The 25773-nt window shown below is 38.1% G+C and overlaps 2 protein-coding genes across 20 annotated transcripts in view; one reads left to right on the top strand and one right to left on the bottom strand.

The window, feature by feature from the left end:
• NEXN (nexilin F-actin binding protein) overlaps nt 1-22493 on the top strand; it is a 23117-nt gene extending 624 nt beyond the window's left edge. The window contains exons 1-14 of one of the 9 annotated variants that reach the window (XM_039711773.1): nt 22-151; nt 6668-6749; nt 7810-8001; nt 8138-8219; nt 8306-8454; nt 9797-9838; nt 10918-11112; nt 11192-11365; nt 13687-13872; nt 18025-18225; nt 19488-19709; nt 20774-20959; nt 21542-21899; nt 22006-22493. In XM_039711773.1, coding sequence (XP_039567707.1) covers nt 6723-6749; nt 7810-8001; nt 8138-8219; nt 8306-8454; nt 9797-9838; nt 10918-11112; nt 11192-11365; nt 13687-13872; nt 18025-18225; nt 19488-19709; nt 20774-20959; nt 21542-21899; nt 22006-22019 — 2028 coding nt within the window. In that variant the 5' untranslated portion in view covers nt 22-151; nt 6668-6722 and the 3' untranslated portion in view covers nt 22020-22493. Of the gene's footprint in view, nt 1-16; nt 152-6667; nt 6750-7809; nt 8002-8137; nt 8220-8305; nt 8455-9796; nt 9839-10917; nt 11113-11191; nt 11366-13686; nt 13873-18024; nt 18226-19487; nt 19710-20773; nt 20960-21541; nt 21911-22005 lie in introns of those variants that run through there. The other 8 variants (XM_039711776.1, XM_039711774.1, XM_039711777.1 and 5 more) reach the window with 8 other exon arrangements.
• FUBP1 (far upstream element binding protein 1) overlaps nt 12477-25773 on the bottom strand; it is a 33985-nt gene continuing 20688 nt past the window's right edge. For 3 of the 11 annotated variants that reach the window (XM_039711783.1, XM_039711787.1, XM_039711791.1), the window contains 2 exons: nt 25725-25772; nt 12477-13163 (listed from right to left, as the gene is read on the bottom strand). In XM_039711783.1, the coding sequence (XP_039567717.1) occupies nt 13146-13163; nt 25725-25772 (66 nt within the window). In that variant the 3' untranslated portion in view covers nt 12477-13145. Of the gene's footprint in view, nt 13164-23209; nt 25773 lie in introns of those variants that run through there. The other 8 variants (XR_005627712.1, XM_039711784.1, XR_005627710.1 and 5 more) reach the window with 7 other exon arrangements.

Below are 25773 nucleotides of genomic sequence, written 5' to 3'. Positions count from 1 at the left end.
AAACAACAACCCCGGGGCCGGCGCGGTCGCAGCGGTTTAACCGAAGCCGCCGCCGCGCGCGGGGCTCTGCCCGCCCGGCCCGGCCCCGTGAGGCGGCCCCGGGGACGCGGAGCCCGGGAGGGCCGTCCCGCCCTGCCGTGAGGGACCCGCGGTGAGTGATGTGCGGCTCTTAAAAGTTCGCTGAAAATCCCGTAAATCCCCGGTTTTCAGGAGCCGTGCGTCTCTAGGCGCGGAGTTCAGTTTTGTTGGTGTGGTCTTCAGCAGTGAGGGTGTACTGAGTGCGCCCATTGCTTCTGCTTCACTCTGAGCTGATGGCTGTAAAACAGAGCGGCTCGGAAGAAATTATTTGGCTCCTGTGACAGCTTGCAAATTAGTTATTATCACCTTTGTTTTAGGCAAATAAGGGCTTCTTTTAAGCCAACAAATATCGAAAAAAGCATGTTTAATGAAGCATGTTATAATTTCGAAAATTAATCAGCAAATAGTTGCATGGTAGAAAACACTGTTCTCTTATCCTTAGATCCCAGATCTTAAGAGACATTAGATCTCCTAGAAAATTGTCCAATTGAACGAAATTATGAATTATAATTAGTCCTGTAGGAGGGCTAACTGTATCATCTAAGGAGCATGCAGAAGCATGAGAATATGACTGGTCTATGTAGAAGGCACAGTCTGGTGAAATACAAGAGCTGGGTAGATGGCTTAAGACGTTAGTAAGGAATACTTTGACTGCATTCGGAATGTATTAGAGGAGTAGTTTTCTCAGTGGAAGAAGCCAGGCAAGCATTGGTTATCCAGCTCCTCCTTTAAGGAGGATCAGCGCCGTGGTCAAGCGGGCTGTGGGGAGGCAGTGGGGGAAGAAGCCAGGCAAGCATTCATGTGGTTATCCAGCTCCTCCTTTAAGGAGGATCAGTGCCGTGGTCAAGCGGGCTGTGGGGAGGCAGTGGGCAAAGCCATGGCGCTGGGAGAGCGGGGCAGGAGGCAATGGGAGTGACCCTGGCTGTGCACTGGGGGCAGCTGCTCCTGCTCAGGTGAAGGTGGTACACATGATGCAGCTTTTTAGGGCTGCTCAAAGGGAAGCAGCAGCGTGTCTCTAGGAAGCCCTGGAGACTCCTTTGGGGCAGAGGCAGAGCTCAGGCCATGGCCACTGTGGGTGACCACCCCTGCTTCAGTCTGAGCTGGCCAAGAGCGTTTCTGAGAAGAGGCAGAAGGGCTGTGTCCTGTCAGCAGGGAAGATACAAATTGCAATAGCACCTCATGGCCAGTATTTGTGTTACCTTGATCTCTGAAGTCCTGTCACTGAAGCCAACAAAGCACATGGTTCATCTTCAGCTGCCGTGACACTGCGGGGAAGGGAGGAACTGTGGCATGGGGCAAAATATCCTGGTTTTTCTCTTGGGGACCTCAGTTCACAATTTACTGCTGTTTCCACTAGGATCAGCAGATACCATGGAACATGAAATCATGGGCCAGAAGATCCCAGCAGGACTTCCCCACTACCAGAGCAGTCTCTGAATCCCCACTGTGTTTGCTCTAGAAGCCTGTGTACCCTATAATAGTAGAAGAGAGTAAGGAATCAACAGATCTTTTGTACAGAGAAGGGTGATCCCATTTTTTTAACAGTTGGGCTGAATGCACTGCTGCTTTAGGAGTGTTTATAGCTGTATAAAACCTAGGCATCCTTTATAATACATATGTTTTTATAAACAACACCTTGTCTGCAAGGAGTATTCTACAACACAATAAGACTCTCAATAGATGTTGAAGAGTGATAAATTCAAAGACTGAGGAAAAGATTGTAAAATTATCTGGGTCACTTGTTGGTAAGCATTCTGGTCTTTTATTATGAAGACTTAATGAAGAAAATGCAAGTGAGTGGAAGTAGTTTTGCATTTTGTGTATTTATACAAAGTGAGAAGTTTAGACAGCTGGTATTAATTGTCATAACTCACTGGCTTCAGTGGAGCTGATGGTTGATGCCAGCTCAGGACCTTCCCCTGTGCAGGATAATTTTAGTACCTACTTCAGTATCTGTAATTTGGTACAACAACTGGTAGTGTCATTCCAGAGCAGTTACAGGCAGGACATAAATGATGACCACCTCACCTCCTCTGTCCAGTCCTGTTTAATATTTCATTAAATATTTCAGTGCTGTGGACTGTATTTGCCTCTGTTTCATGCTTTGGCTGCAAGCAGTGAGTTTCCAACTCTCACAGTTTGGTTTTCTTATATAATGGAGACTTCCCTGCAAGCAGATCACAAAGAGGAGACAGATGGTAAATGTAACTTAGACTGTGCCATGAAGGGCTTATTTATGACTCACAGTACCCAGGAGGAGCTCAGGGGGCCCTTTGAGAGGAGAAATCACAGAGGAACTGGACCTTTTTTTATGTCCTGGCTTCATACTCCTGTTGTAGAGTGCTGTTCAGATCAGGGAAATGATGGTATTTTTTGTGTCTCATGTCTTTGTGAGGATGTTTATCAAGCCCTTGAAAAACAAGAATTTTTTAGAAGAAAGCAATTTTTTTTTATTTATGGGAAGGTTTTTTTTAATCTGGTTAAAGCTGCACAATTTTTTTTTTTTATCAATTGAGGACTATGATCTGCTTTCAGAAATGGAAATTAATTAAATTTAAGGAGATAGATTTTGGGACTTGTGAGCCATCAAACTTTCAGTGTCCCCTTAATGGTTTTCTTTTTTCACTTTTTTTGCCCAAAGTAAGATTTTAGGGAGGCTGCATGAAAAGTTGAAACAGTGCTATGATCACAACTAATCATTTCCAATTCCAGAGTTAGGACTATCTGGGTCCCAACTGGGTGCAGGTTAAGTTTTTCTTGAGGAGTGGACTTTTCAAAGGGACCCTGCAGTCTGGTACTTTCAGTATAAAACTCATAACACCAGACTAACTTTATCAAAGATATGTCATTTAATTGTAGGAAAGATAAAATGTGGAGAGAAAAAAAAAATTACAGTATTTTCAGGTGAATGCTGGAGGGATGAGACTGGGTGAACAAAGGGTAACAAACTTGGTTTTTGATCATGGTGATGTTCAAAATTATCATCTGGGATTTTTTTGAATGGGAAGCTTCAATGAGGAGCTCTTACAGCTTCTGCTAAGGTATGTTGATCTTGGGAAAGAAAAGAAAATATGAGACTGAATATTAAGATTGGAGAGCTTTGTAATAGGATAAACAGTTTCTGAAGTAAGCAACTCAACAGGCAGACTCATATTACCTCAAAAATTAAGAATTGCGTTTATTAGATGAACTCTGGGAAAATACAAAACAAGAATACATACATGTAAATGCACAATTTAATATAACTAGTTCATCTCAAAAGGGAATTAGTAGGTCAAGGTTTCTTGGGTTGGAAAATCTATTACTGCATACTTCTGCAAAGCTATTGGCAGGTGAGGAAGGCTCTGCTCTTCCATGGTTTGTAGGTGTCAGGAGCTCCTTGGGTGTTCTCAGCAGCAGTTCATTGACTGAGCCTCTCCTGAAGGTGAGGCAGATGCAAAGGAGCTTCTGAAGCCGTGGTCACGGCCTCACAGACCCAAAACTCAAGGAGTGCTTCTTTTTTTTACTTCAGTATTTTGATTGTCTTTATTGGAAATTACTCATCTGCCCTGAGGGCTGCCCAAGGCAGGGTCCAGCTGCTCATCCTGCTCAAGGTTTAATGGCCATGCAGAGGGATGGGTGGTATCATGTTTAGCAGTGTGCTGGAGAGGGATGGAAGTGCACACATGGGTGGTATCATGTTTAGCAGTGTGCTGGTGCTTTATATCAATATCTTTTAGCATCAGAGGTGGAGGTAGGATGACTTGCAGAGGCAAAATGCCTTAGAGCCAGCTGGCTAACCTTCAAACATATTAGAGTTAGTGATGCCTATGAACTGGAAAGTAGCCTAAAGTAATAGCAGATATGGCAGTATTCCAAATGGCAGAAACATATCTGCCAACTTCAAGGCCCACAACCTGTTGGACTGGCACTATTTTGGAAATTCAGACAGCAGGAATTTGCAAAGATTTCTTCCAACATTCACACTGCTAAGGAAAATTTCAGCTTTGTTATCCCACTGTCAAGGGGTTCAGGTAATTGGAGCTATCAGAAAGGTTCAAGAGAAAGTCTTGACTCAGGAACATCATCTTCTTCTTACAATTGATTGCACATAATAAACCAGACTTTGGAATAGTCAGTTTTCAAATGGCTTTAGGATGAAGCCTTGTCCATGGGGTACATTGCTGTGGTCAAGCTTAGTGGTAACGTTACCTTGAGGTGTTGAGGTGAGATGGAATTTCTTGTGACAGATTGTCTTTGAGTCTTCTCTGCTCCAGTACCATGTCAAGGGTAAAAGGTCTCTGTGTCCCAGGTTACTCCAGTGCAAGGATTGCACCAATTCATGACATTCCTTTGTTTTCTGGTGGGTTCCTGTTTGTTAACTACAAGGCTAAAGTTGCCAGCTCAGGTGGGGAAGGAGCCATTAAAGGAGCAGAGTAGCAAAAGAAGAGAACAGAGAATTTTCTCTAAGACCTGCTTATAGAAATGAGGAAGTTAAAAGATCTGAAGTAGTTTTAGGGTTATACTGATAACAGTGCAGATTTTAATTACATGCATAGAAGTCAGCTAAAGCTTACAGAGCTGTGAAAATCCTGCACAGTGTACAAATGGATGGCAAAGCCTATAGGGACCCTGGGGCTACAGAATGCTGATGCAATTATCTGCCTTTCTAGACTCCACACAATTCCAACATTCTACTGAAACAATCTCCATAGGAACTGCCACTTAGTGATTCTATGTTCATGTGCTCACAAGTGAGAAACTGAAATGCCTTGGATTCCTATCAGTCTACAAATGAAGGACTGGGGTGAGGGTGGTGTGACTTTCTGTACTAACCGGTTGAAAGGGAGCACCAAAGTGCTCTCCAGAACATCTCTGTTCAAGCCAAATTTGAAGAGCTTAGAATTTGTAAATCAGGGCAAGCATTGGTAGCTAAATGCTCGTTTCATATGTTGTGACTGCTTTCATTGGGAAAAACATCCCAGGATCTCTAAGAATCCCATTCCTTTTGTGTAGCTACAGCAGTGCCAGTGAGCACTGGTGATGTTGGTGTATTTTTGAAGTTTACATGAAAACAACTCTTAATATGAATTATTTTCAAAAGAATTTGAAAAATAAGAGCTTAACTTTCTGTATCATGAAAATCCCTGACTTCAGCTCCTCTAAACCACAAGTGTGAAGTCCCTTCCAGCGGTAAGCTGCTTTTCCAGCATTTTTGCTTAAAATCTTTGAGCCCCTTATTTGCACCATGTTTGGCACACTGAGTTTAGGCTTTCCTGGGACTCAGAGGATCAATACAATACAGACAGCAGTAGCACTGGAGTCACATCATGATTTCCTTCCTCCCACGAGCTGTGATAGACCTGAAGCTGAAAAGAAGACAAAAAGAAGAGAAAGTGCCTTTCTGTTTGCTTCCTAGTATACAGTGTACTGTAAAATTTCTAACTATTTTCTTCTAAAAAATGCTATGTAATTTCCAGACCACAACTAAATTGTTACAGAATCACAGAATAATGAGGTTGGAAGAGACCTCTAAGATCATCGAGTCCAACCTACGTCCTAACACCTCAACTCAGAATCTAGACTATAGCACCAAGTGCCATGTCCAGCCTTTTTTTAAATACATCCAGATGTGGTGGATTATTCTACCACCTCTCTGGGAAGAGCATTGCAGTACTTTATTATTTTTTCGGTGAAAAATTTTTTCCTAATATCCAACCTGTACCTTCCCTGACGTAGCTCGAGCCTGTGTCCTCTGCTTCTGTCATTTGCTGCCCGGTGGAAGAGACCGACCCCACCTGTGTACAACCTCCCTTCTAGAAGTTGTAGAGAGCAGTAAGGTCACCTCTCAGCCTCCTCTTCTCCAGGCAATTATACAAATGCTTTATCTGGATTTGCCTTACCTATCCCATTTCATCGTTTTTGCCACTACTTTTCCCTGGAGAACAGCCCTAGGGGAAGGGACGGCATTCTTTGTACCCGTGCGCTGGGTGAGGGGCCGCAGATGCAGCCGTGCCGGTAGCAGCAGGGTTCCCCCAGCCCTCCTCTCCTCCCGCAGCCGCACAGAGGCAGCGCAGCGGCTCGGGGAGCGGGGATCCCGCAGCCACAGCCCGGAGCTGCGGGATGCTCCTTGTGCTGCCGGGAGCAGCGGTTTGGAGATGCGGCCGCGCCGGTGGCAGCAGGGTTCCCCCAGCCCTCCTCTCCTCCCGCAGCCGCACAGAGGCAGCGCAGCGGCTCGGGGAGCGGGGATCCCACAGCCCGGAGCTGCGGGATGCTCCTTGTGCTGCCGGGAGCAGCGGTTTGGCAACGAGCAGCACGGGCAGCCGGAGTTTGGCTCCGGGATGTTTGTTTTGTTAAAATGGAAATTAGAACCCAATATCTAGGACTATATAGAGGAGTTATGAGCATGAATAGTGAATCATAAGCTTGTTCTTTTAATTACTGTGGCATACTTAGAACCTATTCATGTCTTCAAAAGCCCCAGCGGACCAAGTGAAATTGTGATACGTCAGTTTCAGCCTATGCAAACTTATTTACAGGAAGATGGTTAAAGCATCATTTAAAAGGAAAAGAAAGGAATGTAACTACAACTACAACTACTTTCTTTCAGGTAGAAACTGAAAGCCATCTTAAACATACAAGGTGCAGAGCACAATACAGTAACCATGAATGACATTGCACAGAAAACCGAGGTATGTACCAATTTTAAAGTAATCAAGGCAATGTAATAATTTGCAACTGATGCTTGCAAAAGTAATAATTACAAATAATTGTAAAAGAGAATTATGCTGGAAGTCTGCTGGTATTGCCATTATTTTTAAACAATGAAAGGGTATTTGTTAAGTAGCTTAAGATTTGATGGAATCTGTGAACTGTGTTCTTATTAGAAAAACATGAAGGAGGAGGGTGAAATATGAAGAAGGTTTATATGTTGGTGGTGAAATTCTGGGTAACATTTACATCTGATGCTAAAATGTAAACATACTAGGCTATTTCAAATATTTCCTCTTCTACATAGACTTACTGAGTTGCAGGAACAAAAACTTCTGATGTAGGTGGAAAAATATTAAACAAAGCATGTTTTTTCCCAGTTTTCTCAGTATTACTTTATTGAGAACATTCCTGTTGTCATCACTGTAAAAAGACAAAACTTCACAGTAGTTCTGAAAGTGGGAATCTTTGGTGTTTGGACACCCACAGAGTAATCACTGGCAAAGAAGTGTCCATTTGCTGTATCAGCATCAGAGCCCTGATGGTCCAGTGATCTTTGCACTTTGTAACATAAAATCTCTGGGCTCCTGTTTTTTTCTAGGTATTGAAAAAGTAAGAATATTGCAAATTTTAAATTAAGAAATATTGCTGTTTATTTAAAAACTATAGATGGCTTTTGAAGTGTTCCAGAAAAACTCTCATATGTATTGTATTATGTATCTATGTCTTTATATCTCTTTTAAATGTTAGGGGCAGAGAGTCTCTTTGCTTAAGATTGAAAGTAATAATATAAATCTGTATCTAATTTAATAGTTTAATATAATGCTGAATGTTGTTTTGGATATTTTAATATTTATTACTATTTATGAACAAATACAATGATGCTTAACTGATGATGGCTCATGGCATGAAGTTCATAATATCAACTGCACTTCTGTTTTATGTTCTTACATTCTTTCTAATCCAATCTATCAGAATATTTCTGTCCATCTGTTTCAATTTTCTTTTTCTTATCTTCATTTCTTCTATATCTTCACCAAGATTCTGCTTTCTTCATCTAAACCCGTCCAAAAGTCCTATGTGCCCAAGCTTCACAAGGGGGATGTAAAGGATAAATTTGAAGCTATGCAGAAAGCAAGGGAAGAAAGAAATCAAAGGAGATCTAGAGATGAAAAACAAAGAAGAAAAGAACAATATGTTAGAGAGAGAGAATGGAACAGGAGAAAGCAGGAGGTTATTTTCTTTGCTAATATTTTGTGTTATAATATTTAATATAATATCTGAAAATCTATTCATATTATTTGAAGACAATAATACTGGGATTTCTTTTAAGTTATAAAGACAATTTACTTTCTGTTTCATCAACTAGATGAAAGAACTGCTTGGATCTGATGAAGATGATGACACCAAACAATCTAAAACAGAAAAGGGTTATGTTCCAAAGCTCATGGGTAAGAGAGGCCTGACTTTAAAGGCCACAGAATTCCCTGGAATTCTGTTAGATGGAACTGCTGAGCTGTGCATTTCATGTCCACAGGAACTGTTAAAGGCAAATTTGAAGAAATGGAGAAGCAAAGACAAGAAGAAGAAAGAAAAAGAACAGAAGAAGAAAGAAAGCGCAGAATTGAACAAGATATGATTGAGAAAAGAAAAATTCAAAGAGAATTGGCAAAAAAGGCACAGGAGGTATGTTTATCTGACCACAACAGTCAGAATGTAACTGTGAACAACAAACACTAAAAATGTTTTGTGTTGATCAGAAAGATTTGATCTTAAGAGTTCTCATAGTAGAGATTTACATGGGAGATGCTCAGTGGGGTGGAAGTGAGATATCATGTTCAGACAGTCTTCATTTCTTTACAGTAACAATTTTCATGTAAGCTCCCAAGCTGAATTGCAGATGAAACTGGGCAGGCATAAACCTGGTAGGAACCAGGCACAAATTTTGGTATCATATGCATATAAGTTTACTAAACTGATTTGAAAATGTTTCTTGTATTTTATCAACTCTTACTTTAGACAACCTCTCCTTGTAAGTTAGTGAATAGAGCTCAGTAATACATGAACTAAGGCAAGCAAGAAGTAGTAAAAAATGTCAGTGAAAGGTAAAAATGAGACAACACTAATGCAGTAAAAATAATAAATCATGAAAATCATGAACATCCAGGTCACGTTTTATTCCTTTGCCATTTTGTGAATCATCATCACATACATATATTTATAAAATATATGAAGTCTCCAACTTTTATTGATGCCAATAAAGCAAATTCTGTTTTTTGTAGAATTTTGTGAAGGGATATCAAACTTAATTCCTTTTGCAAGTTTTCTTCAGTGTTGTAAATACTGCAGTGAGAATAAGCATTTAAATGATAGACTAAAAACATGCAAATTTCTATTTAACCAAATGGTAGTAGTACTTCATTTAGGTTTGAATTTGTTGTAAGAAATTAAAAGCAGTGCTATAGGAGAAGTCAGTTTTTCCATAGTCTTTTCTACTAGATTTTCTAACATTGTTAAAACCTTGCTTTTAATTTGCATTGTATCTAACATATATTTAATCTACCCTGCAAGGCAGAAATGTAGAATTTTTAAAAGTATGTCAGTTTTAGGCCATAACATAAGCACAGCATAGGAAGCAAGCACAGCATTAGGCTTTATTCAGGAGCTGAGGGGAAGACAATGTCACTTGAATCAGAAATGATCAATGATTTAGCTTTAGATTTTTAATTTTTTTTATATGATTCTGGAATGTTTAAATGAAGAATGGACATCTCAAGTATTTTCCTGGTTCAGCACTGTGTTGAGAATGCTTTAGCAGACCTTGTGTAGGATGTTTTATGTCTTGTTGCTTCTTCCTCGACAAGCTGACCTATCTGAAGTATTCCAACAGAGCCTCGGTCATTACCACCTTGGTGAATTTATGTGCTACATACATACCACTGATACAAAAAGCATTTCCAGTTCTATGTTTGCAACTCTAAGGCAAAGAGCCAAATTAATGTAATCATATGAAATTCTCATTTAATAGATTGATGACTTTAACAATACGGGAACTGAATCAGCAGCTGAGGTAACTAGATTTTTTTAAAGAAATGTTCACCTACATTTTTTTTTCACTTTGTTTTATTATTGTAATTTGGGTTGGGAAAACTTAGAAAACAGTACAGAAATACCTAATTAAAGTTGAACCAAGGAGCTAACAAATGTTTAGCATATCTGGAACTATCTCTGTACTTGAAGTCAATATATTGAAGTCTGAAACAGAGCCTGGACTATGAATACTTTGTGGTTAGTTAAAAACATCTAATATGTAAATATTCAAAGCCACCAGAATTATTTTATATATATTAGGAATGATTCTTTTAAGTCCTCTGGCTTTGCAAAGAATTATCTTAAAAGCTCTTTGCCTTAAACTTGAAATTAAAGGGGGATTCTGACAATATACAGATGATTGAACACCTCACTCAGTCAACTTTGTTATTTTTTTTTACTAATATACCATATGGGCTTTGCTTTTAAGTCTTGCAAATAAATGTTTCATTTCAAAAAGCTGGGTCCAAAGGTCCTGTTGTCTTTCACTAACACAAGAAAATCACACTCCTACTACAGTTTTGGAAAGAAAAAACAAAACCTGCAAATTTATCAGTTTTAACTTATTTGACAGGAGGGAAAAGTATGGGTAAATTATATTTTGGCAAATATGTTTTAAAATTAAGAGCTGAAGCAGCAACATCCTTCAAGAAACAATTACTGTACCTGACAAATTATATATTAGAAATGACAAATTACATATTTCTGTGTTGAGCTATTGGCTTATTCCAGCTGCAGTTTATTATCATTTACATAATAAATATAAAACTGGAAGTAGAGTGTGGTTATAATTGTTGTGTATTCAAAATTACACTTGTTCTTTGCCAATGCTTGAGTTTTTATGGCTAATAGTTAATGAAAATCTATAAAGAAATTAAGAAGTTTGAAAGAAACTAGTGACTGCCACAGGCAGGTGGATTTATTCTTGTGGGAAATATTCAATACAAGTAAATCTTTTGGAAGCTTTGGTGCACACAGGTTAAACAGCAGGTTCATTAAGAAATGAGTCTACCTAGAAGTCAAGTTTCATGAAAATGCAATAAATATCTTTTTGGACAGGAAGGGGATGATTCACTGCTAGTTACAGTAGTGCCTGTAAAAAGCACCAGGACATCTGGGAAGATGAAAACAATCTCTGAGAACACAGGAAAGGAGAGAGCAGAACAAAGAAAGACACAGGATGAAGAAATGAAGCTAAAATATGAGGAACAAAACCAACTCCTTAAGGAACCCAAGTGCCTTTCATCTGTCCAGGTAAACCAGTCATCCAAAAATACCCATATAATAGATATTTATTGCCTTAAGATATAACTGCTTCATTTTTCTTACACAGGGTGAAAATGAAAACAGTGAAACTCAAGAGCCTCTGTCTCCTGGTAAGCTGAAAGTCACATTTGAAGAACTGGAAAGACAGAGACAGGAGAATCAAAGGAGGCAAGCAGAGGAAGAAGCAAGGCAGCGTTTGGAAGAGGAAAAACGTGCCTTTGAAGAAGCCAGGCAGAGAATGGTAAGCACACGTTTTGTCCATGTTGGTACACAATTTGCACATTCTTTCCTGTATGTGATTCTTCTCTTTTTTATTCCTTATCTTTATTTCAAGCTGCTCAGAGTCTGGAAATGAGTTTTTGAAAGACATTTTTGACCTTTGCTCTAACTCAGTAATCACACTGGCATAATGCTTTAGACATTCTTTTAGTAAACCAAAAAAATAACAGGTGTTCTGATTTTGCCAGCAACTTAATTGATTTTCTAATCTACACTTTGTAGTATCTTAAGCTGTAAGCCTCCAAGAAGATGAGTGGCTGTCTGTTTTCTTCTGAAGTAGTGCTGCAGATGGCTCAGTAACTGGTTTTTGATGCAAACATTCCCTAGTAACAGAATGCTGTTTCTTATCCCCGTGTTTATTTGTAAATATGACAGAAATATACATCAGTTACAACTCTCCTCTCACGAAGAAAGGCAAAAAAAGAAAGGCAGATCGGCTCTTTTTTATGTACTGATATAAACAACAACAACATATTATAAATTACTAGAGGAAGTCCCCCAAATTATCAGAAATGCAGCCAAAGATCCTGTTTTATATTACTTGGAAAACTGCCTTCATATGTGTTCTTTATCATAAGTCAGAGTTAGATCAGCTATAAACAGAACTCACTATAGTTTGTTCTTTGATCATACTGAAGGAATCCTACACTCGGTATAATCCTAAGATAACCAGATAGTTTAGTTCTGTATTTCCTTATTTTTCCACACTCCATTTCCAACAGCATTTTTAGAGTTCTGTATTTGAGTACTTTTCCCCTGTATAGTCATGATCACTATGACTTTCTTAGTTCACATACAAAATTCACATACAAACAGAATTAACAAGAAATGAGATTTTAATCTTCCATAAAAACTTGGAAAATATTATTTAAAGGAATTTGCTAGCTTTAACAGAGTACAATTATACATGAACAGTCTTGGAAAAACAGCTCTAGATCACTATTTTGATTATATTTCAAAAATATTCAAGACATTTATATTCTACAGAAACAAACTTAAACAAAACCAACAATGCAGAACTTCTAGAAAGCTGTAACACACAAATTCCCAACTGGTCCACACTGAGAGTTCTAGGTTTAGGCAGATACCCAAATTGTAGCTTACTTTTTAATTTCCACCTCCAATAAATCACTGTTGTTTCACACCAATAACCTTGCTATTATGTCAATAATGCACATTTTTCTTCTTTGTTTGGAGGAAGGGATTGTAGTGAAGGAGAAGAGTGAAGAAACTGAAGGAGAGTGAACTCCATGAAGTCACTTAGGTGTTCTAACTGAAGATTACTTCACATCTCCTTTCCTTATGCTTATGCATTTATCAAGCTTTATGAAATAATTTACAAATTCTCCACATCAAAAGACTTTTTTTAACATGAAGCTGTACCTGCTGACCAGTGGTTGTCAAATTTTGAAGTAAACATTTTTCTTAAGAATACAGCCGTTAATTTCCTTAAATTCTTCAAATTTCTTTTGCCTTACAAATTTCAAATAAAGATTTTTCTAATTCCCTTAATGGGCTACCCCACATACCAGTCCCAGGGCTGCTCACAGTATAGAGATCTGGATTATCAGTACTCTGACAGCTCCCAGTCCACTTCCTCCATGAACAGATAAAGTACTCTGGGATGTCCTCTGAAAGGTGTTCTTGATTGCAGCTTGCAAACCACAGGCTTCTCTTAGCATGTAAGTGTTCCCTGGAGAGAAGCTATAGCAAGGAGATCAGAGTATCTCAATTCCTTTTCTTCAGTGGTGATTAAATGTCTAAAAACAAAAGAAACAAACACTTCAGTCTGGAATAATACCAAAATGCTAACTGATGCAGTTTTGCTATAAGACTGTACAGCATTTCTTTAAGTGGTGCACTGATGAAAGCAATTTCTATACAAACAAAAAGACTTGATGGTATAAACATCTATGAAAATGATGTAAATAAATAGAATAGAGAGTGATTTACAGTAAATGATCCAACAACCATAAAGTATGTACTTAACTGTTCAGCCTCTTCCTGGTAACACATTGTTCTTTGAATTACACACCCAACACATTCTTAAAAATTATAAAAGCCACATGTAGGATACTGAAAATTTCTTTTCTCGCTCCCCTGGCTAGAACAAAGATTAAAATGTTTCTTACAGGAACCTAAGTCTTGATGCATTTTTTCCCCCAAGGAGAAAACAGTACTTTTAAAAAATCAGAAAGGAATGGAATATTTATTTGCTATAAAGAATACCTTTTTTGGTTTGGGTAAATGCTTCCTATGTTTTCCTCTCCCTATTCTCTTAAGATAAATGAAGGTGGTGATGAAGAATCTGAAAATGCTGTTAAAGAATTCCGCCCTGGTAAACTCAGACTCAGTTTTGAGGAGATAGAAAGACAGAGGAGAGAAGAGGAAAAGAGGAAAGCAGAAGAGGATGCACGACGACGCATAGAAGAGGAGAAAAGAGCATTTGCTGAAGCAAGGAAGAACATGGTATGGCATTTTGGTTTAGCACAGAATTTAATTTTTACCTAAATCCCAATCTGGAAAGAAACTCTGGGAAAAACATTTAAATAAAGTTAGGAATACATGCTTCAATTCCTTCATTAATTAGTTCATCTTACTATTTATTATAAGGTAATGGGGTAAACTAGTCAAGTTCATTTACCAAAAATCATCAGAGAACAATCCCTCCTCACAGCCAGCCTAGAGAGGATTTCAGATAATTTAGTCAAAACCAGGTATCATAGCCAGTGGGTATTATTATATTAGATGCAATATACTTGGGAAGCAAAATGTTACCACAAGGAGGGTTAATTGTTCTGGGTTTTTTTGGGAAGAGCAAATTCTTTTACAGCTCCAAGTTTATTCCCCTACCTCTACAGGGTCTCCACCAATCATCTCTTACTACTAAAGCACAATTAATGGCATAGTAGAAAAATGCTTACTGCAAGTATGACTTTTCCAGTCATCTGTGGCTCTTCAGGGAGGAAAAACTAAAAGGTTGAACTCTGCTACTTGATGTTTTTAATGCTTGTTCAGAGAAAAACAAAAAATAACTTGTGGTGTTTATCATTAGAACACTTTGTAATACTGTCTTCCCTTGACAAACACAGATTTCTGTCATATGCAGGGACTTCTAAAATTTGAGTTAGGATTAAACTGCAGACAAATTTTCAGGGGCTTAGGACTGCCATACACTACCTGAAAGCACAGAAAGGTGCCTGATTTCAGAGGCTGGCAACTACTATTTATATTAAAAATAAAAAATAAAGTGGCCACAGAGCTTTTCACTGTGGTCTTCATAGTTATTCCAACCACTTCAAGATTCACCAGGCTTGTGGGCATAAACCAGTTACTTTATTGGCGGATATCAGGAAATACAGCATTAAATTACACAAATGTAAACTAGAATGAAGTAGTGTTTGTTTCAAAAGGGAGGGCAGGACCTGTCAGACTAGAACTGTGGAATAACCCAGGCATCTGGTAGCATCTTCCTACATCCTCTGTGGCTGAATGGGGAAAGGCCAACTGTGTGCCTAGTAACATTTTCTTAATCATTCAAAGCAATACTTGGGAGAGAAATGAAAACTTTGTATGAGTACTGATACTGCCAGCAGGGCCCCCTCTGCCTGGAAACTGGGCCAAAGACCTGTGCTGAAAGACTACCTAGAGAAGCTACAATGTGAATTTATATTTGATACTGTACTGAAAAATAGTGTCTGTCTGTATCTCCAAAGACAGAACACAAAACCTAAAGCCACTTAAAAATACCCTTAATCCAGCAAAAGAATGCTCCTGGAGACTTTTTATGAAAAGGCAGTAGAGAACTAAAGGAAGCACAGAAAGTATGTGCTGCTTCTGTTTTTTCCTGCTTTCTTGAGGAACTCTTTTTTTTTTTGCCTCAGTGTAACAAGAACCTAAACCAAGTGTCAAGGTAAGAAAAATCTCACTGATAAACAGGGTGTAATCCATCAGATGCAGCACAGACGCTGTGACTGCTCTACTTGCAGACAGTGAAAGAGGTCTGTAACTAAAAAAAATACTGAAATATATTTTCAGCATTTATGCACTTGAAAGTTCTCTGATAAGTAGCATCCTGAATATGAATACTATGTTTTCTACTACTAACAGAATATAACAACCCTCTGTTTTCCTTATTTCCCACTGCTACAAAATGTAGCAGCAATGAAGATATGCCCTAAAATTGTACAAAATATAACAGTCCTTGCTTTCAAAGGCAGTAAAAGTGAACATTAAACTGTTATTCCAGGAACTTTTTAATGTTCATTCATTTTAATTTAGTTTTGGAAGTGGCAGAAATGGTAGTATTGTGGCTGGAAAACACAAATGCCACCTCCTTTTGGATCTCCCTATTTCACATTTCCTTGTGCTATTTCCATGCTCCCCAGCATCAGTGTGATCACTTCTGCACTGAAGTGCAGAAGTTGTCTTTCATCCCCATCAATCTTTTTCTCATGGAGACTGCAAAGAAACCCCTGTATTAGCAAAAAACAAACAAACAAACAAACAAAAAACCAAAAAACATCAGTGTGATCACTTCTGCACTGAAGCAGTTGTCTTTCATCCCCATCAATCTTTTTCTCATGGAGACTGCAAAGAAACCCCTGTATTAGCAACAAACAAACAAACAAACAAAAAACCAAAAAAACCCCACCCAAAACAAAACAAAAATTTTTTTCCTGTTGACTATGCTGCAAACCATGATTGTTACAGGAATGTTTCTCACTACCAACCATTTCCACTTAGCAGAAAAAAAGAAGTATGGCCTAATTTCACAAAACATGGCTAAAATATTTACTGAACTAACCACAGGGGCTTTGTGCATCACACAACTCGGCTAAATCTTTGTGGTTTTTAACCAGGGAGAAGGTGGCTGTCTTTTCATAACTCAGTAAGCTGGAAATAGAGACAGCTGCTAGTGCATGCACAGCTCTTAAACTCTTGAGGGCAAATTCTGAATTGATGCTTCTCATGGTCACTTAGGTTTGGTATCTTCTTGAAGTGATGAGCTTATGAACTGATGCACCACCAGCATGAGACTTTCATGTTGCTTTGCTGATTTAGTTATGAGTAGCCTCTAAAATCTATGGGACACTGTTTTCACTGTAGGGAGGAGCTCACAGCTTTGGTTTTTTGACTTCACTTCTCTATAACACAATTTCAACAAATATGCTCATATTACATAAAACAAAGAATGGAAGCAATGCTGGTGCTGAAGTCCAGTTGTAAGCTTAGAGGGAAAATCTGAGTAAAATCTGTAGTGAATAGCAGAATATGAGTGGGATTGGGCTAAAAGCTACTGAAAGATCTGTGGCAAATAAAGAGGATGTGGGTAAAGTAGGTCAAGAGCAGTGAATAGCAGAATATGAGTGGGATCAGGCTAAAAAACTACTGAAAGATCTGTGGCAAATAAAGAGGATGTGGGTAAAGTAGGTCAAGAGGGTGGTAGGAACCAACAGCAGAGAAAAGTGTGGGTTACAGTGGCACCAAGAAGTATTAAATATAAGTAGTGCCAAAGGCTCTTACAGAAATGTCTGTTCTCTGCCCCTTTATAGTCAGAGCACTTTCTCAAATGGAAATATTGCTTCTTTAATTATTGCTATCATTTGACTGATTATGCTGTTGGAAATGCCTACAACTTATGGCACATTGGGCTCTCCCATGTTTGCCACAAGACTTTTCAAACTTGTGCTGATTAAACAGTGCCAAAAGCCACATCACCCCCCAGTTCAGTACCTGACCAGTGCCTGACCTCACCTCAGCTTTACCGACAGAACATTCCTGTTGAGACAATCTCTGTAAGTTTATATAGTTACATGCACATATATTCTTATTCATAAACTTACATTAAAATTCCCATATAACTCACTGTCACGACTGGCTGCTTTTGTAGTGTTCTGCTTAGTATTTTAGTACTTAATCAAATTCAGTCAGATAAAATATTAGTTCTTGCATTTGCTGCTTTGGAAATAATGAATAGTGCCTTTCCTAGGCCCTGCTATCTTATGGATTAGTCTAAAAGATAGGCCAGCTGCTCCTAATGCCAACCAGGCCTAACCCTGCTCTGAAGCCAGACAAGGACAGGGAAAGGAGGAAACCCTTGCCAGTGGGTGCATAAATCAATAAACTGGCCACATAACATAAACAATTTGTGCAAAAAGAAGAGCTTCTTCTGAATGGTCTCTTCAGTTATCCTTACTGGGAATACTAATACTGCTTTAGAACACAAACATAATTCAGATTGCTTAAGAGAAAGATTACTGGTAAATGCACTTCAGCATTAAGAGCAATGACATTTAAACACAAACACTTTGTCTGAAGTAAATAAGAATGAATCGCTTCAGGTCCTAAAGGTGCATTTAGAGGGCATCCTCCACTGCAGAAGGAAAATACTGCATTTTATAAAACCACCTAATCTTCATTATAAAAGTTTAGTGTTGTAACCAAAGTTAAATACAAACCCCCAAAGCACTCCCTCCCACACTATTAGAGGAATGCCCACATTGCACCTGTCTGTGCTGGGGCAGATGTGACAAAGTAGCTGCTTGTCTTTATGTACCAGAAGTGTCTGAACAATGCTGTGATTTCATCACAGATATAATTAATGCTCTGAATTTCCAGCAGGTGCTGGATGATGAATCACCAGAAATGTTTAAAACCTTTTCTCAAGAATCTCTCATACCTGGTAAACTGGAAATTAATTTTGAGGAGTTGCTGAGACAAAAAATGGAAGAAGAAAAGAGGCGCACAGAGGAAGAGCGCAGGCAGAAGTTGGAAATGGAAAGGCAAGAATTTCAACAGCTGAGACAAGAAATGGGAGAGGTTTGTACATCAAACTGTATGTTAAGCATGCTCTGAATAAAATGTATCACTTCATTACTAAAAGTTTAAGACTGTAAAGAAAATTCCTTTGAAAGAAGTTTCAAGTTAATACATTCAACATTATGTGAAAGGAAAGGAAAATAGAAAACCTTATTTGTAAAACATTTTGTATAACGACATTTTTTATCATTAATCTATCAGGAAAATGTGTTTATCCACTCCCACCTTAGAAGTAAGTACAGTTACAAATTTGTAATTTGGTTTTGCAGTAATTTCTGAAAATCTTGGGAGAACAGAAATATCTAGTTCCCAAAAGACAATACAAAAACAGAAGTAAGAAAGGGCAACATTCTTGCTTTTCCTTAGAGGAATACTGTGCTATCTAATGAGAAAAATACAGTGGGCTCAAATTTTTTCTAATTGGTGTTTCAAGGGTATAAAGACTGGCACAGTTGATTTTAAAAATCACACAGAAAATCTGCTTTACATCCCAAATTTTTAAAACATCACATTGATGAACTTTTTACTTCAGTGTGGCCGTGGGTGGCAATCCTTTGTAATTCCCTTTTGAATGTTAGAGAACAACATTAAATTATTATTTTATTATTTTTGTTGCAAAGCACAAGCAGGTAATAAAGGCTCTAGCTTGTGATGTTCTCAACTAATCCTGGGGAAGCAGGGAGAGACAGGGACGTCCAGCTAAAATGCATGTACATCTTTACAATCAGTGTTCATAAAAGGAGGGAGAAAAATATCAGCAATTACAGCTTCCCATGTGGTTTGACTACAGGATCCACAACTGCCCTTTCTTTTCCAGCCATGACATCTTGAAATGTCATTTACTTTTTCACTGAATTAGGAAAAGACAAAAAAGGCAGTATTTTAACAAAAGAGCTGTATTTTAGAGATTACTTCATATTATACTGCAAGCAAGTAAGAGGTGCATTTTGGACTCCAGTTAAGTTTTTTGTATTGATTTTCTTCTTTCTGCCCTTCCAAGAAGGGCAGTTTATTGACAACAACCCTTGAACGAATGGCATATTCAAACAAGATATTGTAAAATCTGTATGTAGTTGAGATATGATACAAATGCATTCATCATGAGATAGCAAAGAAAAAAAATGACAGGGGAGAGGTCTCTGTACTGATTTCAATTAACTAACAGAACTGTAATGTATTGAATTATATCATCTGGGGGGAGAATAGGTAGTAAAAATAATGAAGGCATTTTCCATCTTACACATTCTGTAATTTTTGAACAGCTGGAAGAAGAGTCTGAGACTTTCGAGTTAAGCAAAGAATATGAAGAATTGATAAAGCTAAAAAGAAGCGGTTCTATTCAGGCCAAGAACTTAAAAAGCAAGTTTGAAAAAATAGGACAACTGTCTCAAGAAGAAATACAGAAGAAGATTGAAGAAGAGCGAGCAAAGAGAAGAGCAATGGATGAAGAAATAAGAGAAAGGGAAGCTGAAAAATTTCAAGAGGTAAGTTGCATTCTGTGTATGTTAATGATCTACTTAACCAGCACACTAACGATCTAGGAGTGGACAATGCTTTCATCAAATTTTGCTGTTTCCAAAATTATGTTTTCCCCTCTTTCCTGTTTCCTCCTTTGGATGCTCAAGGATATCACACCTCAGCATCCCTTAAAGAAACAGCACCAGCTTATTATCAGTGATTCGGTCAAGCAGAGGTCTGCTTTTCTGCTCAAAGCCCTACAATTCAGCATTTTAACCTGAAACCTGCCAGTCTGAGGGCTTAAAACACCCATAGCTGAGAATTACCTATTAATCATCACTTGAACTGCTTCTCCTTCTGCACGCTTAATTCATTCATACATGAATTGAATAAAAAAATTCAATTACTAAATCCAAACAATACCATTTGAATATCAAGTCTCTGTGATGTACACTCACTCCTCAGGGTACACAGCAGAAGAGAGTTCCTATTTGTCAGTACTTCAGACCAGAACCTTCAGTTTTTCAGAGGGGAAGCCGCAAGAAACGGAGCTATCAGTGACAAAGTGGTCTGTAATCCATAAGCTCAGTGTGAACTTTGGTGATGAAATGTAAAACAGTACTAAGCCTGACCTGAGCCTTATTCTGGATCTTCTCCACAGGAGTCACTTCAGCATCAGCCCAAAGCCTGTCCTATTTGTGAGCTTTTAATTTAATGACTGACACTCATTGTTTTCATAAGGCCAACTGTTTTAGTGTTAAACCCACACTAACATCACGGCAAAATACTCCAGTCACTGAGGATTTACAATTGCTAAGAAGTGCTCTACTTCTATATGAATAAAACTTTAGGAATATTTTTTTACATATAATTTTTTAAATTACTTTTGCAAAAATCTTGTCCTGTCCTTGAACGAACTATTACAAAACTCACCCTACACTCAGACAAACTTGTGAAAAAAAACCAGGTCTCTATGTGGCTCTGCTCAGTTAAAAAAACCTCTGGGAACACAAAACTAGTTTTGCTATCACATATATGTCTAAGGCAATAAATAATAGTTAAGCCCTGTTTTTAATTATTATTTCCCAAGGATGATGACGTAGATGTGAGACCAGCCAAGAAATCTGAGGCTCCGTTTACTCACAAAGTAAACATGAAGGCTCGTTTTGAGCAAATGGCAAGAGCCAGAGAAGAAGAGGAGCAGAGGAGGATTGAGGAACAGAAATTACTACGTATGCAGTTTGAACAAAAAGAAATCGATGCAGCATTACAGAAGGTATAAACTGCAAAATAATTGTCTCCAGTTGTGTCATTTAAGTTAGCTTCTAATTATCACTGTAGGCAACACTACCAGATACAAAATGAATGTTTTGCTTCTTTTAGCAGGTGCTAGGAATTGCTGAAATAATATAAAATTGCTTTTGGTGTTTGCACATACTCTCCATGGAATCAAAGAATGGTTTGGGTTGAAGGGACCTTAAAAGCATCTAGTTCTGACTCCCCTGAGGTAGGCAGGGACACCTCCCATTAAATCAGGCTGCTCAAAGCTCCATCCAACCTCAACACTTGCAGAAGAGTGTGAGACACTGCTGACATCTATCAGAGTATGTATCATCCCATGAACAGTCTGAAAATGGAATTGACATTCATGCCTGTATTTCACACCAACATTCCAGCCTCATTAAATTGCACTTTACTGCCTGTGGCATACCCAGCTTGGGTGCATTGCTATGTATTGAGGACAGATGTGGAATTTCCTCTTCTCAGAAACACAGTACCGCGTAATCAAACACGTGTCAATATCAGTCATAGTACTATTGTCACTTTAAATGTTTTAAATCGACTTATTTTGAAACAGAAAAGGGAAGAGGAAGAAGAAGAAGATGGAAGCATTATTAATGGTTCTACTTGTGAAGATGAGGATCAAGCTCGATCTGGAGCTCCCTGGTTCAAGAAGTCACTGAAAAACACATCAGTTGTTGACGGCGAGCCAGTGAGATTTACAGTTAAAATTACTGGAGAACCAAAACCTGAAGTTACATGGTGGTTTGAAGGGGAAATGTTGCAGGACTCTGAGGACTATCAATATATTGAAAGAGGAGAAACCTACTGCCTTTATCTGCCAGAAACCTTCCCAGAAGATGAAGGGGAATATATGTGTAAAGCAGTCAACAACAGAGGCTCAGCTGCTAGCACCTGTATTCTCACCATTGAAAGTAAGAGCTAGCATTTTAATATGCTTGTCTCAGATAGTCTTCTTGCATCTTTCCTGTTATGAAAATCTAACTTCCTGTCTCTCTTAACTCTTTTTCTGTTTTCTAGCTGATGACTACTAATGCTCTACTTTAGCTGGAATCTTTCTTCCCCCTCAACTTTCTTACTGCATCATCTCTCCTTTCTCTGATGGGGCCAACTAAAGAAAGCAAGGATGTGCATTAACTTGTCATTCCTGCATCAGATGAAAATACACCCTTCAAATTGTGAGAATTCCCTACTCAATGCAAAAACTACTATCAAAGGCTAAAAATAAAAAAATCAATGTATGAAAGATCAACTGAAGGAAAAAGCTGTATTATCATAGTGCTCCAGCATTTGAAGACCAACTCTTGTGTAACAGAATAAAGCTGAATACACGATGTGGAACTTGTGTAGTAGCGTAACTCTGTTGGAGCATCCTGCATGAGCACTGAATATTTAAGCTGTTCTACCTTATCCCAGAGGCACTGAACTGGCAAAGGAAATACTTACTGATGATTTTCAAGAACCCAAGTGTACTATTTTTAAAGAATAAAAGATGACGTGACTGCTCACCATTGTTTCAAGCAGCATAACTTGTTTTAAAATGGGCTTGCATTGAAAATGTTCTGCTCTAATTAACCTATGCAGCTGATAATCTCAAATAAAAATCTCCTTTAGGTTTGTAGTAATCTTCAAAGTATCAACACTTGCTTGTAAAATGACACTGAAACAGGTGGTGACATCTATGATTGGCTCATATTTGAAGCTGGTGAAAAAAAGCCTTAAGAAGAATATTTCATGAAGCGCCTATTTTCTCAATCTCAATGCAGTAAGTTTATTGCCACATCTATAAACATTGTTTTCTTAAGGTTACTGTACTACTGTACAGTACTTAAGGTTACTGTACTACTTTTCTCTAAGACCTCCAGATATCAACATTCATGTTGCTCTGCTAACACCTATCTGAACCAAAGATGAAGCTTTGGGAGGAGTAACTTTACAAAAAAAGGTCACATTTTAAAGTACTCGTGTATAGTACTGTGGCTGAATCTGCCTTCTTTGTACAGTTACCTGCTGCAAGTCACTCTTTGGCCTCATTAAAAAAGGGTAACGAGGTGCATAGTGTCTTGAATTAGTATTTACTCTAATAACCACAAATATTTTACTTCATTTTTTGTGGATTATGTTCACAGAAGTACAGGCCGCTACAAAAATTTTGCTCTGAAGCTGTTACTTCAAAGTAACAAAGGCAGGGATAGGAGCATAAAAAAAGACAAAACCATTGCTATTATTATTCATCAGTTTACATTTATTGAGAAAAACCATACAAAAACCATTATACAGTTAATGTGTACCCATATTACATACAATGTCAATGCAAGCTCAAAACCACATTTTTGTAAAGCATTCAATTTACCTCAAGTCCAAGCTGCATCTCCCTAAGACACTGTTCCCATCACAGTTGCCTTTTAAAGCCAATCTTCTGTTTACACACGGGTAGTTTCTGCAGAGAACACTTTTCTCAGGACGAAAAGGCATTTCACATGCACGCAAGAGAAATATTTGTGCATACACAAGAGTTTCATAAGCTATTACTAGGGAAGAGGGAATCCTGTCAACTGTATGCTTTCTGAAAAGCCCAGTCCTCCCTTCCTCCCACCACTTCCGGAAAAAAAGCAAAATGGAAAAGCTTTTAGCATGCAATGGAAAACTTAAGAATTACTTTGGAAAAGAAATGGGGAGAAACAGTTTCTACCATCCAATAAAATATCACTAGTATAAAGATGAAATACTTCAAGATAGGCTGTGCAAGTGAATCGTGACCCTGTCTGCCTGACAAGTGAAACAGATGACGTAGTAATTAAGCCATACTAAAGAGCATCCACCTGGTATTTTATTCCATGTCCTAATAAAGTACAGGCTGCAGAAAGTGATATGAAAATTCTTTTCCTACTTGGAACATTATGCTTGCTTTTAAAACTTTTCTTACTCTTCACATTCATTGTGGGACACTAAGCAGTGATGGGTGCAGTAAGCAGGAAACATTTCAAGACACCTTTTGGATAAGTTCCCTACATTTCTAAGCAAGTTCAGTTATCTTTTTGGCTACTGGGGTAACTCCAATAAGCTACTGTTGTCCCAGGAACTCTGAGTTTGAAGACAAGAGTTGAAAAAGGAACACATGCTCTGCACAAACCAGCATGCCTGTAAGCCCTGCAGTGAGAAAGCTGGAAGCCAATACACCCAAAATGCTACACAGAAGGACATCTCACCTTCCACACACTAGCAACATCCCAATACACTGGCTTTTTCTTCTCTATCTCCTCCCACAGGCTAAATTAGCAACTGAAAGACTGTTCAAGGTATTTTAATAGTAACAGTTGAAGGAAAAAGTACCATGAAAAAGGAAGTGAACAAATGACTCACCCCCACACTAAATCCACAGTATCAAAATCCAAATGGTACACACACCTACCCTCTTCTCACGTCAAAAATAAAGTTACATGTTAAGCTACAGATGAAATACTAAGTGGCTTGAGAAACTGAAGCACAACTATTAATTCAGTTCAAAAATTAGCTTGACTGTTTAGAAGAATATAAAGTAAAATAGATGGTTTATATTATTAAATCACAGTTAAAAAAACTTTAACAGATTATGGAACATTAATGGTCAAACAAAGAATACTTTAAAGAATGAAAAGTGATCAAAACAAAAATTATACCCTGTATCATTATGTATGGGATACATTTCAAATCTGTTATGCTTTTGCCAATTTTACCTTCTACATGGAGCCCTTCTACGGTCCATGCTCATCGGCTCACCAATGGCATACACTCAAAGGATTCCTCTTTACTGGTAGTAACTATCTCAGGACCTGATTCTATGAGCTATGATTTGGTGCTTGCAGCATCTTCAGCACTGTGTGTGAAAATGAAGGCAGTATTTTTGAATATTTTTCTTTGATGTACAGATAAGCAGGACTTTTGAAAGAGGAGCAGCACATTTTAGAACCAGAATAATGAACAAAAAAACCAAACAGATGCTGCTTTATGTTAAGCTAAAAAAACCAACAACAAAAGCTCAGAATAAAAACCTGTACCAGACCATCTGTAAAACATTTAACATTTTATACTATCAAAATATTCAGCAATTCAGTTAAAAATATCAAGCAACAGCATACACTGACTGCTATAGTGATAAAATATTATTTGCTGTACTGTTAATTGGTGCTCATGCTTTTTCAGTTAAATCATACTCATCTCAAACTCCAAGCTCTTTTCCTACCATGTCAAGTATGTATAAGCAAACTCCACTAACACACTATAACTGTAAGACAAGTTATCAAGTTCAGTGATAACAACAAGAAGTCATTCTTTACATTTAGATCTTAAGGATTAAGTGGGAATAGTGCCCTATTATAGAAAAAAAACATTTGTGAAGGCTGTTGACATTTCTAACCAAAGCAATTCCTGCACATTTTAAAGGTTTTGATTCTTTAATTGCAACAATTATCTATTTGGGTAAAATAACAAAAATTACTTCTTCTGATCAAGTTCAATTACTGCAATCTAATAATCTTCTCTAAAAAAAAAAAAGAAAAAAGAAAAAAAATACATATTGACCTAGAAATATAAACAGTTGTTTAAAAACTTAAGATTTTCCACTCAAATGGAACCGTGAGTAACAATGCATTTGGGGAAGCAGCAGATTGCTTTTCAATACACAACCACAAAGATCTCACAGGGACAACATTAATGTACTGAAATATATTAATTTATATACTTCCTTAGGTTGTGCTTACCTGTTGCTTTTTTGCAGCAGAACCTAAGGTGGAAGGTCTGGGAAGGCAC

Source organism: Passer montanus, unplaced genomic scaffold (assembly GCF_014805655.1).
Source record: "Passer montanus isolate IOZ18808 unplaced genomic scaffold, ASM1480565v1 scaffold25, whole genome shotgun sequence".
Classification (NCBI taxonomy): Eukaryota; Metazoa; Chordata; class Aves; order Passeriformes; family Passeridae; genus Passer; species Passer montanus.
The sequence above is the reverse complement of the archived record's forward strand: the minus strand, read 5'-3'. Positions and strand labels throughout refer to the sequence as shown.